General features: G+C 42.3%; 1 protein-coding gene across 9 annotated transcripts in view; it reads right to left on the reverse strand.

Annotated features, from left to right (window-relative positions):
• Window positions 1–15,425, reverse strand: part of LOC118398972 (trafficking kinesin-binding protein 1-like) — a 35,790-nt gene extending 20,365 nt beyond the window's left edge. Inside the window, exons 1-3 of one of the 9 annotated variants that reach the window (XM_052472284.1) lie at window positions 15,218–15,425; window positions 7,296–7,557; window positions 6,933–7,127 (exon numbers count right to left, since the gene is read on the reverse strand). Coding sequence is in view for 1 of the 9 variants with exons in the window: in XM_052472276.1 (XP_052328236.1) it covers window positions 1,318–1,402 (85 nt within the window). In the remaining 8 variants the exon portion in view is untranslated. Of the gene's footprint in view, window positions 1–1,317; window positions 1,427–6,932; window positions 7,128–7,295; window positions 7,591–15,012 lie in introns of those variants that run through there. The other 8 variants (XM_052472283.1, XM_052472282.1, XM_052472281.1 and 5 more) reach the window with 8 other exon arrangements.
• Window positions 15,426–17,723: the final 2,298 nt, after the last annotated feature.

Raw genomic sequence — 17,723 nt, forward strand, 5'->3', positions numbered from 1 at the left:
CAGATATATTATCGCACAACAATGATACCTTTATGGATTGAAGGTATTGTTTTCTCTTTATTCAGACTGCCCGCAAGCCACCCGCCCTTCATCCACACAATATTTCATTATCCTAAACCTGCCCCAGATGATGAGTCAACCCGTGCATCACTACTGGGGGAAACTTTTCCTGGAACACCCTGAGGGTTCAGGCAAGGGGACTATTTTCCATGCCGCACACGGCTGATGTGCTCAATAGGCCTGAAGCTGATATTGATCAGAACTATAATTATCAATTTAATTAGTAATGACCTAGAAACTCACTAAAACATAACATAGCCTCTTCTAAATCAACCATCTTTACAATAAACTTCTAACTAAATTACAGTTAAAGAGAGCTAGAGCATCCATAAAATACGATGCTTCTTTAGCTTCCTCAACCTCCAATAAACAGACACTTCCTAAAACCTGACATTCTGTCATTAAACCAAGTACCAAAACAAAAACAAACATTCATCGAGACGCTGAGAAACTGAGACATATGATGTAAGGGAGTGTTTGTGAGCCTGAGGGTAGACAGGTCACACTGAACCAGCTCAACATCACACAGCTCCATCAGTTCCTCTTTAAACCTATTATAACACATTATTAAACATTATTATAAACTGGGTGGTTCGAGCCCTGAATGCTGATTGGCTGAAAGCCGTGGTATATCAGACCGTATACCACAGGTATGACAAAACATTTATTTTTACTGTTCTCATTATGTTGGTAACCAGTTTATAATAGCGATAAGACACCTCAGGGGTTTGTGGTATATGGCCAATATACCACGGCTAAGGACTGTATCCAGGCACTTAGCGTTGCGTCATGCATAAGAATAGGCCTTAGCCGTGGTATATTGGCCATATACCACACCCCCTTGGGCCCCATTGCTTAATTATACACATACCAACCTTTACTTCTCTGGAACCACAACATGAGAGTCAACTATGAGCGGAAAACAAGCTACACTTGAACACATTACAGACAAATCTCAAATATGAGCCTGAAGCACCATTCTCTCTACACAATACAGAACTAAATCCCTTAATGATAGGGTCCTACAATCTCTCTACAACAAACTGAAAAACAGGTTTATACTTAACACAACTCTCACCCTCTTTCTCTCTCACCCACACACACACACACACACACACACACACACACACACACACACACACACACACACACACACACACACACACACACACACACACACACACACACACACACACACACACACACACACACACACACACACACACACACACACACACACACGCACACCAGTGTTACCCTCAGTTCCCTCCTCATAGCACCAGTCCTCCAGCTCACATCCATCCCCTGTAATTCTCTCCATCCTCCGCATCCTTCCTCTCATTCCCTCCCTCTTCTCCTTTCCACAGTGCCAGTACTTAGGTAAGAAAGTCACACACACACACACTCTAGTGTACTGCTGAGTGAGAGCTGTAGCTGAGATAGCATCCTGATTGGAGGGGAGGAAGACAGAGGGAACCAATCAGAGATTGTAAAATCAGGGACAGACCTTCCTCCATTCCCAGTCACACCCACTGTCGTGCCCACAGGCCATCTCAATAGAGTAAACACAAACACACACACACACACACACACACGTATTCCTCCTCTGTCCAAGGACAAAGAGCATCCATCCACCTATATAATCACAGTTAAGCTTCCATCAACACACACACACACACACACCTCATCCCACAAGACCAAAACAAGGCTGAGAACGATTGATTGGACTTCCCCCTGGTGGTGTAGACCATGCCTGGGCAATTATTTCCCATGGAGGGCCACATTAGGATATATTTTTGCCATAGCGGGCCAGAATCATATTACAGGATTATACATAATGTGTATGACTGTTGACAGATATTGTAAATCTACTGTAAATCACATCCAGATATGCTACTGATTTTACTTTAACATGCACAGAAATAAACCACATCCATGTTCTCCTTTTGGAAGGTATTTTCATTTTTAAACATGCAATGAACTACACATAGGGAAAAGCACACTGTGCATTCAGCACCATGGACAGAACTCCTGTTAATAACGACTATGCACAAAAGCACAAGAAAGAGAGAGAACTCAACATTACATTTAAACATCTCAATCAGTGTGAGGAGAGACGTCTCTGATGGGCATTGACTAGAGGAGTGAAGTCAGGTATAGTTTCTGACGTCACTACGAACAGGACTGCTGAGAGGTGAGAGTCGGTAAGAGATGATCTGTGTCTTGACTTGTTATATTTCATCACTGAAAATGTCTGTTCACATACATAGGTTGACCCAAACAGTACAAACATCTTCTGAGCATGACTACAAATCTTTGGAAAGTTTTGTTTATCGAGAGATGCATGTGCCTACACCAGGCCTGGGCAAAGTCTGGCCCAGGGGGCCGTATGCGGCCAGCGACTGATTCAGCACGGCCCGCTTAATCTTGCTCAGATCAGATAATGCATGTCATTTTCCAACACTTTGAAATCTTCAAGACGACGAGAAAACTCACCGTTCAAAGCAGCAGTGATGTATACTTCTCCCGCTGGTCATCTGATAGGGAACAGACTAGTAGTGTCATCTGACAGGGAACAGACTAGTAGTGTCATCTGATAGGGAACAGACTAGTAGTGTCATCTGATAGGGAACAGACTAGTAGTGTCATCTGATAGGGAACAGACTAGTAGTGTCATCTGATAGGGAACAGACTAGTAGTGTCATCTGATAGGGAACAGACTAGTAGTGTCATCTCATAGGGAACAGACTAGTAGTGTCATCTCATAGGGAACAGACTAGTAGTGTCATCTGATAGGGAACAGACTAGTAGTGTCATCTGATAGGGAACAGACTAGTAGTGTCATCTGATAGGGAACAGACTAGTAGTGTCATCTGATAGGGAACAGACTAGTAGTGTCATCTGATAGGGAACAGACTAGTAGTGTCATCTGATAGGGAACAGACTAGTAGTGTCAGAAGGTGGGTGAAATTGTTGGCTTCTACATGGTGGGTCAGTAGGAGTCTAGTTTTCTCTTGAAGGCTTTGACAAGGCTATACATCTGATGTACAAAAAGGCACTTCCATTGTTGTTTGGAATTCAGTTCATTCATGAGGTCCATGATGTCCACGGTGAAGGCAAAATCAGTCAACCATTCTTTATTATTTTTTCATTTGCAAAAACTCAGCAATCTCCGACTTCAGGTCCCACACCCTTTTAAGCACCTTCCCCAAACTCAGCCATCTCACATTTGTGTGGTATGGGAGATCTGCACCAGAGGTCTCTTCACAGTCCCCAAGTCCAGAACAGACTATGGGAGGCACACAGTACTACATAGAGCCATGACTACATAGAACTCTAATCCACATGTAAGAATATTTTAAGATAATCCACAACGCAGAGGACTAGAGGTCAATAGGGAATTAAAAATCAATGGAAATAGTTGTTTTCCAGTTCAACATCTGGTTAGAATCTGTGTAGGGGCTTCAGTCCTGGACTCATAGCTACATGTGGCAAGATCTCATTGGTCTGAATAGTCTATACATTGATACGACCATGTTTAGATAGCTGGCCACTAGACAAACTTGCCAATCTAAAAAATGTTAGCTGACATAGGCTAATTATGTTACTGCTGATGCACAACTAAATTTCGAAATTGCACCTTGTGTATTCTATTATTGTAACTCTCAACAGTAAGTTGAGACCCCAACCGAGTTCCAAAATAAATAAATATATTATTACTATTATTATTATTATATATTTTTTTAAACATTTAATTGGTCCGCCGGTCTACAAAAGGGCCAGCCAGTTGCCCATCTTCAATACTGACGGGTTTTTACACTCAACAGCTTCCTGTGTGTATCAAGAATTATCCATCTGTTGCCCTCCTCTTGCCACCGCTGGAAGTTTGTCGCGCGGCCCATCTTGCGGTCCCTTTAGTACCTGGATACCAACAACCGAGCCAGGCTGCCAAGAGCTCAACTTATACAACGCTCTCTATAGAACTACTAAAGGAAAGTCAAACAGCGTGTGAGTGCGACTCCAGTTGTTGGCCAGTACATGCTGTAACCGTATGTTTTGTATTCCCCATGACTACAGACACTGGGGACATGCCCGACACAGCTCTGAGAGACTACACCAAACGCTAACACACAGCCGGACTGGTGCGCACCAAGACACAACCGGCGACCTGCCACTGACAACCGACCCAGCCATCACCCCCCCTGCAATTCTCTCTTGCTCTTCACATTCAACAAGAGTCAGACAACAACACAGTTACGCGAGGCACTGGTGGGTGTGGCGTCCACAGCCATGGAGGGAGCATATAAGTCCCCAGCGCTGCCGGGAAATGTTTGTTCCCTTGGACTGTTGGCGTTCAACAGTGAAAAAGCCATTGAATCTGCTGGGGACTGGCATGCTATTAAGTGTATAATCTGCGACATGTTCATAGTTGTCACGGGGAAAGGTTCGATGGATACCTTCATTTGTAAAGAAAGGATTATTACTCTTCATGAAAAAATAAAACATTTGACCAAGTGCCTTGAACTGAATGAGAATTCCATGAGACCATCTGCATCTTTAAATGCTTGTATTATAATAATTTGGGTCCCTCAACCCAGCCTTATAAGGCTGCGTTGAGACATTGTGTCGCTGAGTTGTCATGCTTCGCCAAATGTACAGTTGTGGACTTTCAGACTTTCAGCACGCTTATAGGGAAGGACATTCAACAAGCACAGCACTTACACAAATGTCTGATCATTGGCTGAGAGACATTGATGCTAAAAACATTGTTGGGGCTGTTATGTTAGACTTCAGTGCGGCGATTGACATTATCGATCATAGTCTGTTGCTGGAAAACGTATGTGTTATGGCTTTACACCCCCTGCTATACTGTGGATGAAGAGTTACCTGTCTAACAGTGTTCTTTAATGGAAGCCTCTGCAACGAAATCCAGATAGAATCAGGAATTCCCCAGGGCAGCTGTCTTGGCCCCTTACCTTTTTCAATCTTTACTAATGACATTCCACTGGCTTTGATTAAAGGCAGTGTAGTATGTCTATGCGGATGACTCAACACTATACACGTCAGCTACCACAGCGACTGAAATGACTACAACACTTAACAAAGAGCTGCAGTTAGTTACAGAATGGGTGGCAAGGAATAAGTTAGTCGTAAATATTTCAAAAACTAAAAGCATTGTATTTGGGACAAATCGTTCACTAAACCCTAAACCAACTAAAACTTGTAATGAATAATGTGGTAATTGAGCAAGTTTAGGTGACTAAACTGCTTGGTGTAACCCTGGATAGTAAACTGTCATGGTCCAAACATATTGATACAACAGTAGCTAGGATGGGAAGAAGTCTGTCCATAATAAAGTGCTGTTCTGCATTATTAAAAGCACTATCAACAAGGCAGGTCCTACAGGTCATAGTTTTGTCACACATGGACTACTGTTAATTCGTGTGGTCAGGTGGAACAAAAAGGGACTTAGAAAAATTGCAATTGGCTCACAAAAAGGAAGCACAGCAGGCCCTTCGATGTACACAGAGAGCTAACATTAATAACATGCATCTCAATCTCTCCTGGCTCAAAGTGGAGGAGAGATTGACTATATCACTACTTGCATTTGTGAGAGGTATTGATTGACATGTTGAATGCACCAAGCTGTCTGTTTTAACTACTGGCACACAGATCGGACACCCATGCATACCCCACAAGACATGCCACCAGAGGTCTCTTCACAGTCCCCAAGTCCAGAACAGACTATGGGAGGCACACAGTACTACATAGAGCCATGACTACATAGAACTCTACTCCACATGTAAGAATATTTTAAGATAATCCACAACGCAGAGGACTAGAGGTCAATAGGGAATTATATAAGCAATGGAATTAATGGAATTAACAAGCAATGGAAATAGTTGTTTTCCAGTTCAACATCTGGTTAGAATCTGTGTAGGGGCTTCAGTCCTGGACTCATAGCTATATGTGGCAAGATCTCATTGGTCTGAATAGTCTATACATTGAGCCTGAAACAGGATACTTGTTATTTGGCCATTGTCCCAGTTTTACTGCAAGGAATTCTAATTGGTTAACAACAGGCTAGGGTTGGGGGGCTATAAATTACATCCTGTCACTTTGTTCTGTGGAGAATCACTGAGGACAGGGAAGAATGAACATCTACTTCTCAGAATAACAGCTATGATCCGTTCCCTTTGAATAAGCCTATTTTTCTCCCCCTGATTTGCTTCGGGTCTGTGTTAACAATAACATCAACTGCTAACACACCAACTAACTCATGCAAGCAGTTAAATTAGATTTAAAAACAGATAAAAATGCACCTTATGGAACAGCGGGGACTGTGAAGCAACACAAACATAGGCACAGACACATGCATACACACACACAATAGCATACGCACTATACACACACGTACACATGGATTTTGGGTTGTGGATATGTGGTAGTAGAGTAGGGGCCTGAGGGAACACACTTAATATGTTGTGAAATCTGTTATGCAAAACTGAAAGCGCGAACCACCGCATTTAACCATGGCAAGGTGGCAGATGCACAATTGAGAGCCTCCTGTCGGGCTGTATCACTGCCTGGTATGGCAACTGCGCCGCCTGCAACCACCGGGCTCTCCAAAGGGTGGTGCGGTCTGCCCAACCCATCCCCGGGGGCAAACTACCTGCCCTCCAGGACATCAACCACCCGAGCCACGGCATATACATTATACATTATACACAGAGAGATCTAATATACTTGCTGAGTTATGCAACAGAGAAGATCTAGAACCTGTGTGGAAACTGTCATCTCCCCAAGCATTAGAACAGCAAAAACCCTACACTATACTGCACACATAATCGCCCTCACACACAAACACTTACAGAAGTATTTGAGCGTCTCCTCGATCTGTTCTGTGGTCAGGTCGATGCGTGCATCTGGTGACAGTAGCGGTGTATGTAGCCAGTCGTCATGGTCGTAACCGAAGACGGTGTCGGCGCGTAACCGATACACCGGCAGCTGCTCCTCCAACAGACTGATGATCTCAACTTCCGGTAGGTCAGCAGTGTTACACACATCTATAGGGGGGTTAAATCTGTACACTTTTTTATGAATGAGAAAAGTATCACAGCCAGAGAAACAGGAGACACATCACATCCTATAACTATTTTCTCATTCTTGTTAGTAGATGCACACACACATTCATACGCACTCACACAGACTTACAAACGTACTCGCACACACACCTACCAGTGAGGGTCTCAGCGTCCCTGCATGGTGGTGGTGGGGTGGGTGGCTCAGGCAGGCTCACATACTGCTCCTCCTCTCGGCTGGCCGGGCCGGGCTCTGGCTCTGGCTCTGGGTCCGGGGGCAGGGCGGGGGCTGGGGAGGCCAGCGTGGCTCACCACTCACTGGGGGAGAGAATGGAGGGCCATGTGCCTACAGACCTGGAGTTCTATCTGGGTTACCAGGTACCTGCGGAGGAAGGAGAGGTGCAGAGGTCTAAACCTGAGAAAGAGAGAGGGGAAGAGTGAGAGGGGGCTGAGAGAGAGAGAGAGAGAGAGAGAGAGAGAGAGAGAGAGAGAGAGAGAGAGAGAGAGAGAGAGAGAGAGAGAAGGGGGGTTGGAAAGAGAAAGTGAAAGGGTGAAGAAGAGAGATTAGATAAATGTTGGGGAAAGAGACAGACAGAAGACACTTTATAAATCAGTAGACCACTAGAACATTCTGACAGTGCACTTGGCCTCCTGCCAACCAAACATGCAATTGACAGAGCATGAGCACATAGCAACTCACAACTACTAACTACTGCAGTGACATTGCTTCTACTCTGGATACTATTTACTTCAAAAAAATGTTTTTAAATGTATATATTTATTTATTTATTTTTGCATTTTTACCCCCTTTTTCTCCCCAATTTCGTGGTATCCAATTGTTAGTAGTTATGGTGGGCTCGGGAGAGACGAAGGTCGAAAGCCATGCGTCCTCCGAAACACAACCCAACCAAGCCGCACTGCTTCTTAACACAGCGAGCATCCAACCCGGAAGCCAGCCGCACCAATGTGTCGGAGGAAACACCGTGCACCTGGCGACCTGGTTAGCGTGCACTGCGCCCGGCCCGCCACAGGAGTCGCTAGTGCGCGATGAGACAAGGATATCCCTACCGACCAAACCCTCCCTAACCCAGACGACGCTAGGCCAATTGCCTGGGCTCGAATCCAGAGTGCGATGCAGTGCCTTAGACCACTGCGCCACCCAGGAGGCCCCCTATTTACTTCTATTTGTACTTTCATACGTGAGGAGTTGGCAAGACAGCACAAACAGATCTAGGACCAGGTTAGTACAGTACTTTGCTGATGTACTAGAATACCCATGTCTGCCTACCACTCTATTTTAGACTGCAGATGGAGAGAGTAGAGGTGAGCGGAGGTTTCATCTGAACAGCTGGCTGCAGTCACACCACACACACCACACACAGTTACACACACACACACACACACTCACTCACACACCTCGCAGCATCTAACATTCTCATTAAAAACTACATCACATCCCTCAAGTCATATCATATCATTCAACTAACTAACAATCAATCAATCAATTCAGAAGTCAATCACTCAGTACATTTCAAACAATGTCATTCCAAACATGTTACATTTCCTCTATTAATCACTGGTTCCTATTTCCTCTAGGTTATATATGTTCTAATGTAATTAATGCAGCAGCTGGCAGAGGGGTTGTCACCATAAAGTCTCTGTAATGTTTTTACTATACAAGGCTCTGTAATGCGGTTATTATTTGTATTTATTTCACCTTTATTTAACCAGGTAGGCTAGTTGAGAACAAGTTCTCATTTGAAACTGCGACCTGGCAATTCGACACATACAACAACACAGAGTTACACATGGAATAAACAAAACATACAGTCAATAATACAGTAGAAAAAAGAAAACAAAAAAGTCTATATACAGTGAGTGCAAATGAGGTAAAATAAGGGGGTTAAGGCAATACATAGGCCATGGTGGCGAAGTAATCATAATATAGCAATAAAACACTGGAATGGTAGATCGACAGAAGATGAATGTGCAAGTAGAGATACTGGGGTGCAGAGGAGCAAGGTAAATAAATAAATACAGTATGGGGATGAGGTAGATAGATGGGCTGTTTACAGATGGGCTATGTACAGGTGCAGTGATCTGTGAGCTGTTCTGACAGCTGGTGCATAAAGTTAGTGAGGGAGATATGAGTCTCCAGCTTCAGTGATTTTTGCATTTCATTCCAGTCATTGGCAGCAGAGAACTGGAAGGAAAGGCGACCAAATTAGGAATTGGCTTTGGGGGTGACCAGTGAGATATACCTGCTGGAGCGCGTGCTACGAGTGGGTGCTGCTATGGTGACCAGTGAGCTGAGATAAGGCGGGGCTTTACCTAGCAGAGACTTGTAGATAACCTGTAGCCAGTGGGTTGGGCGATGAGTATGAAGCGAGGGCCAACCAACGAGAGCGTACAGGTCGCAGTGGTGCATAGTGTATGGGGTTTTGGTGACAAAACGGATGGCACTGTGATAGACTGCATCCAATTTGTTGAGTAGAGTGTTGGAGGCTATTTTATAGATGACATCGCTGAAGTCGAGGATCGGTAGGATGGTCAGTTTTACGAGGGTATGTTTGGCAGCATGAGTGAAGGATGCTTTGTTGCGATATAGGAAGCCGATTCTAGATGTAATTTTGGATTGGAGATGCTTGATTTGAGTCTGGAAGGAGAGTTTACAGTCTAACCAGACACCTAGGTATTTGTAGTTGTCCACGTATTCTAAGTCAGAGCCTTCCAGAGTAGTGATGTTGGACAGGCGGGCAGGTGCGGGCAGTGATCGATTGAATAGCATGCATTTAGTTTTACTTGCATTTAAGAGCAGTTGGAGGCCACGGAAAGAGCGTTGTATGGCATTGAAGCCCATCTGGAGGTTAGTTAAAACAGTGTCCAAAGAAGGGCCAGAAGTATACAGAATGGTGTCGTCTGCATAGAGGTGGATCAGAGAATCACCAGCAGCAAGAACGACATCATTGATGTATACAGAGAAGAGAGTCGGCCCGAGAATTGAACCCTGTAGAGGTCCGGACAACAGGCCCTCCGATTTGACACACTGAACTCTATCAGAGAAGTCGTTGGTAAACCAGGTGAGGCAATAATTTGAGAAACCAAGGCTGTCAAGTTTGCCAATAAGAATGTGGTGGTTGACAGAGTTGAAAGCGTTGGCCAGGTCGATGAATACGGCTGCACAGTAATGTATCTTATCGATGGAGGTTACGATGACGTTTAGGACCTTGAGAGTGGCTGAGGTGCACCCATGACCAGCTCTGAAACCAGATTGCATAGCGGAGAAGGTACGGTGGGATTCAAAATGGTCGGAAATCTGTTTGTTAACTTGGCTTTCGAGGACCTTAGAAAGACAGGGTAGGATAGATATAGGTCTGTAGCAGTTTGGGTCTAGAGTGTCACCCCCTTTGAAGAGGGGGATGACCACGGTAGCGTTCCAATCTTTCGGAATCTCAGACGATGCGAAAAAGATGTTGAACAAGCTAATAATAGAGGTTGCAACAATTTCGGCAGATCATTTTAAAAGGAGAGGGTCCAGATTGTCTAGCCCGGCTGATTTGTAGGGGTCCAGATTTTGCAGCTCTTTCGGAACATCAGCTATCTGGACATGGGTGAAGGAGAAATGGTGGGGGCTTTGGCGGGTTGCTGTGGAGGGTGCCGGGCAGTTGACTGGCTCTGTAATGTTGTTACCATAAAGGCTCTCTAATGTTGTTACTATAAAGGCTCTTAAATGTTGCCATTATAAAGGGCTCTGTGATGATGTTACCATAAAGGCTCTGCAATGTTGTTACTATACACAGCGCTGTAATGTTGTTACTATACACAGCGCTGTAATGTTGTTACTTACAATAATGGCACTGCATTGTTGTTACTTACTATAAAGGGCTCTGTGATGATGTCACTGTAAAAGGCCCTGTTCAGTTGTTACATACATTCTCTGTAATGTTGTTACATAAAGGCTCTGTAATGTTGTTACATAAAGGCTCTGTAATGTTGTTACATAAAGGCTCTGTAATGTTGTTACTATAAAGGCTCTGTAATGGTGTTACTATAAAGGCTCTGTAATGTTGTTACTATAAAGGCTCTGTAATGTTGTTACTATAAAGGACTCTGTAATAATGTTAACATAAAGTCTCTGTAATGTTGTTACTATAAAGGGCTCTGTAATGGTGTTACTATAAAGGCTCTGTAATGTTGTTACTATAAAGGCTCTGTAATGTTGTTACTATAAAGGCTCTGTAATGTTGTTACTATAAAGTCTCTGTAATGTTGTTACATAAAGGCTCTGTAATAATGTTAACATAAATTCTCTGTAATGTTGTTACATAAAGGCTCTAATGTTGTTACATAAAGGCTCTGTAATGTTGTTACTATAAAGGCTCTGTAATGTTGTTACTATAAAGGCTCTGTAATGTTGTTACAATACAGTATACTCTAATTATCTCACTACAAAGCTCCGTAATGTTGTCACAACAAAGGGCTCTGTAATATTTTTACTATAAAGGACTCTGTAATAATGTTACTATAAAGTCTCTGTAATGTAGTTACTATAAGGGCTCTGTAATGTTGTTACAATAAAGCCTCTGTAAAGTTTTTACTAAAGTCTCTGTAATGTTGTTACTATGAAGGTTCTGGAATGTTGTGAGTATAAAGGTCTCTGTAATGTTGTTACTTACTATAAAGGGCTCTGTAATGTTGTTACTATAAAGGCTCAGTAATGTTGTTACTATGAAGGCTCTGGAATGTTGTTACTATGAAGGTTCTGGAATGTTGTGAGTATAAAGGTCTCTGTAATGTTGTTACTTACTATAAAGGCTCTGTAATGTTGTTACTATAAAGGCTCTGTAATGTTGTTACTATAAAGGCTCTGTAATGTTGTTACTATGAAGGCTCTGTAATGTTGTTACTATAAAGGGCTCTGTAATGTTGTTACTTACTATAAAGGGCTATGTAATGTTGTTACCATAAAGTCTCTGTAATAATGTTACTATAAAGGCTCTGTAATGTTGAGACTATAAAGGACTCTGTAATAATGTTACCATCAAGTCTCTGTAATGTTGTTACTATAAAGTCTCTGTAATGTTGTTACTATAAAGTCTAGGTAATAATGTTATTATAAAGGCTCTGTAATGTTGTTACTATGAAGGCTCTGTAATGTTGTTACTATAAAGGGCTCTGTAATGTTGTTACTTACTATAAAGGCTCTCTAATGTTGTTACTATAAAGTCTCTGTAATAATGTTATTATAAAGGGCTCTGTAATGTTGTGACATAAAGGCTCCGTAATGTTGTTACTATGAAGGCTCTGGAATGTTGTGACATAATTGTAACTGTTATGTTGTCACTATAAAGGGCTCCGTAATGTTGTCACTACAAAGGACTCTGTAATGTTGTCACTATAAAGGGCTCTGTAATGTTGTCACTATAAAGGGCTCTGTAATGTTGTCACTATAAAGTCTCTGTAATGTTGTCACTATAAAGGGCTCCGTAATGTTATCACTATAAAGTCTCTGTAATGTTGTCACTATAAAGGGCTCCGTAATGTTGTCACCGTAAATTCTCTGTAATGTTGTCACTATAAAGTCTCTGTAATGTTGTTACTATAAAGGCTCTGTAATGTTGTTACTATAAAGGACTCTGTAATAATGTTACTATAAAGGACTCTGTAATGTTGTTACTATAAAGTCTCTGTAATGTTGTTACTATAAAGGGCTCTGTAATAATGTTACTATAAAGTCTCTGTAATGTTGTTACATAAATTCTCTGTAATGTTGTTACTATAAAGGCTCTGTAATGTTGAGACTATAAAGGGCTCTGTCATATTGAGACTATAAAGGCTCTGTAATGTTGTTACTATAAAGTCTCTGTAATGTTGTTACTATAAAGGCTCCGTAATGTTGAGACTATAAAGGGCTCTGTAATATTGAGACTATATAGGCTCTGTAATGTTGTTACTATAAAGTCTCTGTAATGTTGTTACTATAAAGGCTCTGTAATGTTGTTACTATAAAGGGCTCTGTAATAATGTTACTATAATGTCTCTGTTATGTTGTTACTATAAAAGGCCTTGTAATAATGTAACTATAAAGTCTCTGTAAAGTTGTTACATAAATTACATTTACATTTACATTTAAGTCATTTAGCAGACGCTCTTATCCAGAGCGACTTCTGTAATAATGTTACTATACAGGCTCTGTTGTGTGGTTACTATAAAGGCTCTTTAATGTTGGACTCTGTAATAATGTTACTATAAAGTCTCTGTGATGTTGTTACTATAAAGGCTCTGTGGTGTTGTTACTATACAGGCTCTGTTGTGTTGTTACTGTAAAGGCTCTTTAATGTTGGACTCTGTAATAATGTTACTATAAAGTCTCTGTGATGTTGTTACTATAAAGGCTCTGTGGTGTTGTTACTATAAAGGCTCTGTGGTGTTGTTACTATAAAGTATCTGTAATGTTGGACTTTGTAATAATGTTACTATAAAAGCTCTGTAATAATGTTACTATACAGGCTCTGTTGTGTTGTTACTATACAGGCTCTGTTGTGTTGTTACTATAAAGGCTCTTTAATGTTGGACTCTGTAATAATGTTACTATAAAGTCTCTGTGATGTTGTTACTATAAAGGCTCTGTGGTGTTGTTACTATAAAGGCTCTGTGGTGTTGTTACTATAAAGTATCTGTAATGTTGGACTTTGTAATAATGTTACTATAAAAGCTCTGTAATAATGTTACTATAAAGGCTCTGTAATAATGTTACTATAAAGGCTCTGTGGTGCTCCTATATTATAAAGGCTGACGCATGGAGACACTGCAACCTTGGGATGTCTCTCTCTCTCTATGCAGTAAACCTATACACTACAGGTAGATCCTGCAGTCACATTACAGCTCACAGCTTTGTTCAAACACACACGTGCACAAGAACTCACGCATAAACAAACGCACAAACCACAATACTAACGTATGGTATGAATGTGGCTGTAATTTCCCTGGTAATAAGCCATGTCCATGTTTACGTAAGCTGATGTGAGCTTGGACAGGGGGATAAATATGAAAAATGCTTTGGGCCAAGCTAAGGAAAGATGGAGGAATAGAGAGATGGAAAGAGGGGGGATTACAAGTCACAGATTGTATCACACTCTCGCTGACCCTGTCTCCCCTGATTTACGAACACTCAATCTGCCCTACAGGTTTTTGTTCTCCGTATTGTTAGTAATGATAGACCAACCTATCTAATCCTTTGTACGATTAATGGATCCAGTTCCCTAGGTGTAGGAGCAAGGAGTTCAAGTGGCATTGGTCAGAAAAGCTTCTCGAATCACTGCTCTGTAATCAGTCAGTTCTCTCCACTAGAGAATTAATCGGCTGACCCTACGACTGTTCCATAGACCCACAGGCATCAACAGGATGGGACATAGTGTTCAGGTAGAAATACCTAGTATAGAACACACATGATCATTCTCTGTCATGTCAAATTAATTGTAGCAGTTCTACCGAATACATCTCTGTCTACATCATTGATCCACAAAAGGCCGCTCCATAGGCCAACATTTACCTCATATACTATCCACTGCCTATTATAAACCCGCTATGATTTACATCCCGCTTTACATCCGCACTGTACCCAGACGCTGGGTGTGGCCACTGCCGGGATACATCATGACGTTACGTGCGCGGATGCAGTGTGCTCTCTCCCCTCTCATTGCATAAACAAAGACAACGATGTGTAGGTGACATGTTATCACAAAAACCCAGTTGACAACAAAAATACAACGTCTCTTAGAATACCTTAACCGTTATTGTACCCCGCAATGCCACGTTGTACGTTGTTAGTAAACAAAGATGCTTCGTTAGGAAGTATAAAAACGCTTACTCACGCACAATCAGGATTCAAGAAATCCAGTCGATTATAGCCGATTTCCCCTCGTATATCAAGATCAACCGGGTGGGGAACTATTGTAGTAAATGTGGAATGTGGGATTTTATTATATGTGCTGCAAGGGCACGCGGTAAAATCCCGGGCACCGTGTGGAGAAGAAGCGTAAAACGGTAACGTCAAACACTGGAACTTTTCCTACCGGAAAAACGGCCGTTATGTCAGTTGATCAAAATGATGGGATATGTCTGTCGAGTCAAGGTCATCTCAGATTTACTCGTTTCTTCTATTTCCGTTCGTGTTCCTATGCCAATAGCCATCTCTCTCTATCTCTCTTTCTCTCTCTCTTTCTCTCTCTCTTGCTCTCCGTCCAGCTCTTACCGAAAAACACCGACCGCACTGTACCGACTGTGACGTCACGAACGTCCACAGCTGCTGCAGGATGATAAATGTATATTAAAGCCTATGGTTTAAATAAGCAGAAATACTACCACCTTGTTATCAAATTAGTACTACCACTATGAACAAAAATCGTATACATGGTTATGGATGGATACAATTTAAAAAACGAGGCTAACTTTGGCTTTTGAAAATAAAAGAAATGGTATCATTAAATGAGTTTGGATGTTTAATATGGGCTCGAAATAGCCCATTTTGAAATATCCCACATTCTGTTTGCAATGAGTGAATGTTGAGGGAAAATAGACAAATGCCTAAAGGATTGTAGATAGCCCAAGCATGCTTCATGAAAATCTAAGTCCTCATTTTGGCAATATCCTATGTCCTATGCCGCAGTCACAAATAGGCCGAACTGATGTTCAACCCACTGACAGGCACATGACGTGCCCACTGGTACACTCTTCTAACTGACTAAGCTGTGTGTGTGTGTTTTATTTCATGTAAACAATGTATTTTAATAGGTAAATTGACTGAAAAAGTATTCTCATTTAAAGCAACAAACTGGGGGATAGTTACAAGGGAGAGGAATGAGCCATTTGGAAACTGGGGATGATTCGGTGGCCATGATGGTATTAGTGCCAGTTTAGGAAATTAGCCAGGACATCCAGGGTTAACACCCCTACTCTTACAATAAGTGCCATGGGATCTTTAGTGACCACAGAGAGCCAGGACACTCATTTAACATCCCATCTGAAAGACAGCACCTTACACAGGGCAATGTCCCAATCACTGCCCTGGGGTATAAAAAAAATAGAGCAGATGAAAGAGTGCCTCCTACAAGCCCTCCAACACCACTTCCAGCAGCATCTGGTCTCCCAGGACCAACCCTGTTTAGCTTCAGAGGAAAGCCAGCAGTGGGATGTAGGGTGGTATGCTGCTGCTGGTCAGTGTGAGTGTGTGTGTGCATGCGAGTGTGTGTGTTTGATGAACTGTGAGTTGGGGACACAGAGGCCCCATTGTCTCTAGGGAAAAATTAACAGCTATTGGCTGAGTTTCAATCCAGAACGTTGATCCCTCCCCTCTGCCCTCATTTCCTGTCCTTCACAACAGCTGAGATAACAATGTGTCCCAATAGTCGGAAGTGGTTTCCTTTCCCCATCTCTCCTTCATCTGAACTCAATTTAACATCTTATCTGGAGAATGGTACACTTTGGAGGGCAGTGTCCCCATCACTGTTCAGGGGCCTTGGAATCTCCACTTTCAGCAGGACCTGGTCTCCCAGTCTTATCCAAGGATTGACTAGGACCACTCTGCTTAGCTTCATAGGCATCCCTGTAGTATACATAGTAGTATTCATGGCTACTATGTTGATGACTCTATCTTGACCTCTGATTGGCTAGGTGGTTTCCACCATATTGTTAGAATCCATTCCGTTTTGGGATTGTTTTGGGTCTTGGCTTATGTGTGGTTTTTTGGACTACATCAAGGATCAAGTCCCCGTCTTAAGAGAAAGGAGGATCCTGCAGTACCACCTGTGAACACAGAGCGTCAGTATAGCGCCACTGTCGAGGCTTTCACAGAGGAGAGGTTTTCCTGAATGTGACACCAACGTCCATCATGAGTGCAGTGTGCGGACTTTGGCAACAGAGTGAAAGGCCCGATAGTTCTAATGTAAAGTAGCCTAAACAAAGAAGCTAATAATAACAGCGATTCAGCACAACTGAAACGGAAAGAGGCAGAATCAGAATTACGATGTTCACCACTAAATTTAGCACCACCAAACAGTGGACGGTCACAGGTGCAGCATCTAGGGCTGCGTTTAGACAGGCAACCCAATTCTTATCTTTATGTCACTAATTTATATTTTGACCAATTACATAAGATATTTTCACATCTGATCTTTTTCAAGCTGATCTGATCAAAAGACCAAATAGTTTTAAAAATATCAGGATTGGGCTGCCTGTCTAAACGCAGCCTATTAGGCCTAGGACTATACTCTCGATTGTTAGCATATTTATTTCCTAACAAATAGTAAATTAAGTGAAATTAAAGAAGACAGACTAGACTACATCCAAACACAAACAAACCACTCGGATGATGATAAATAAATCATGCTCCAGCGGTCATTGTTCAGAGACTACCTATCTATAAAGTGCGCGTTCATGTCTCTCCGCGTTCTGCTATTGTTCCGCTCGCGCGTTTCCCTTGGTTCAACAGTTTTGTAGCAACAACACCAACCCCAACCCCCACCTCTACAAAAACACGGTGTTTATAACATCCACCCTCGGGGACGCGCACTGGACACTGGC

This window comes from Oncorhynchus keta, chromosome 20 (genome assembly GCF_023373465.1).
Source record: "Oncorhynchus keta strain PuntledgeMale-10-30-2019 chromosome 20, Oket_V2, whole genome shotgun sequence".
In the NCBI taxonomy this organism is placed as follows: Eukaryota; Metazoa; Chordata; class Actinopteri; order Salmoniformes; family Salmonidae; genus Oncorhynchus; species Oncorhynchus keta.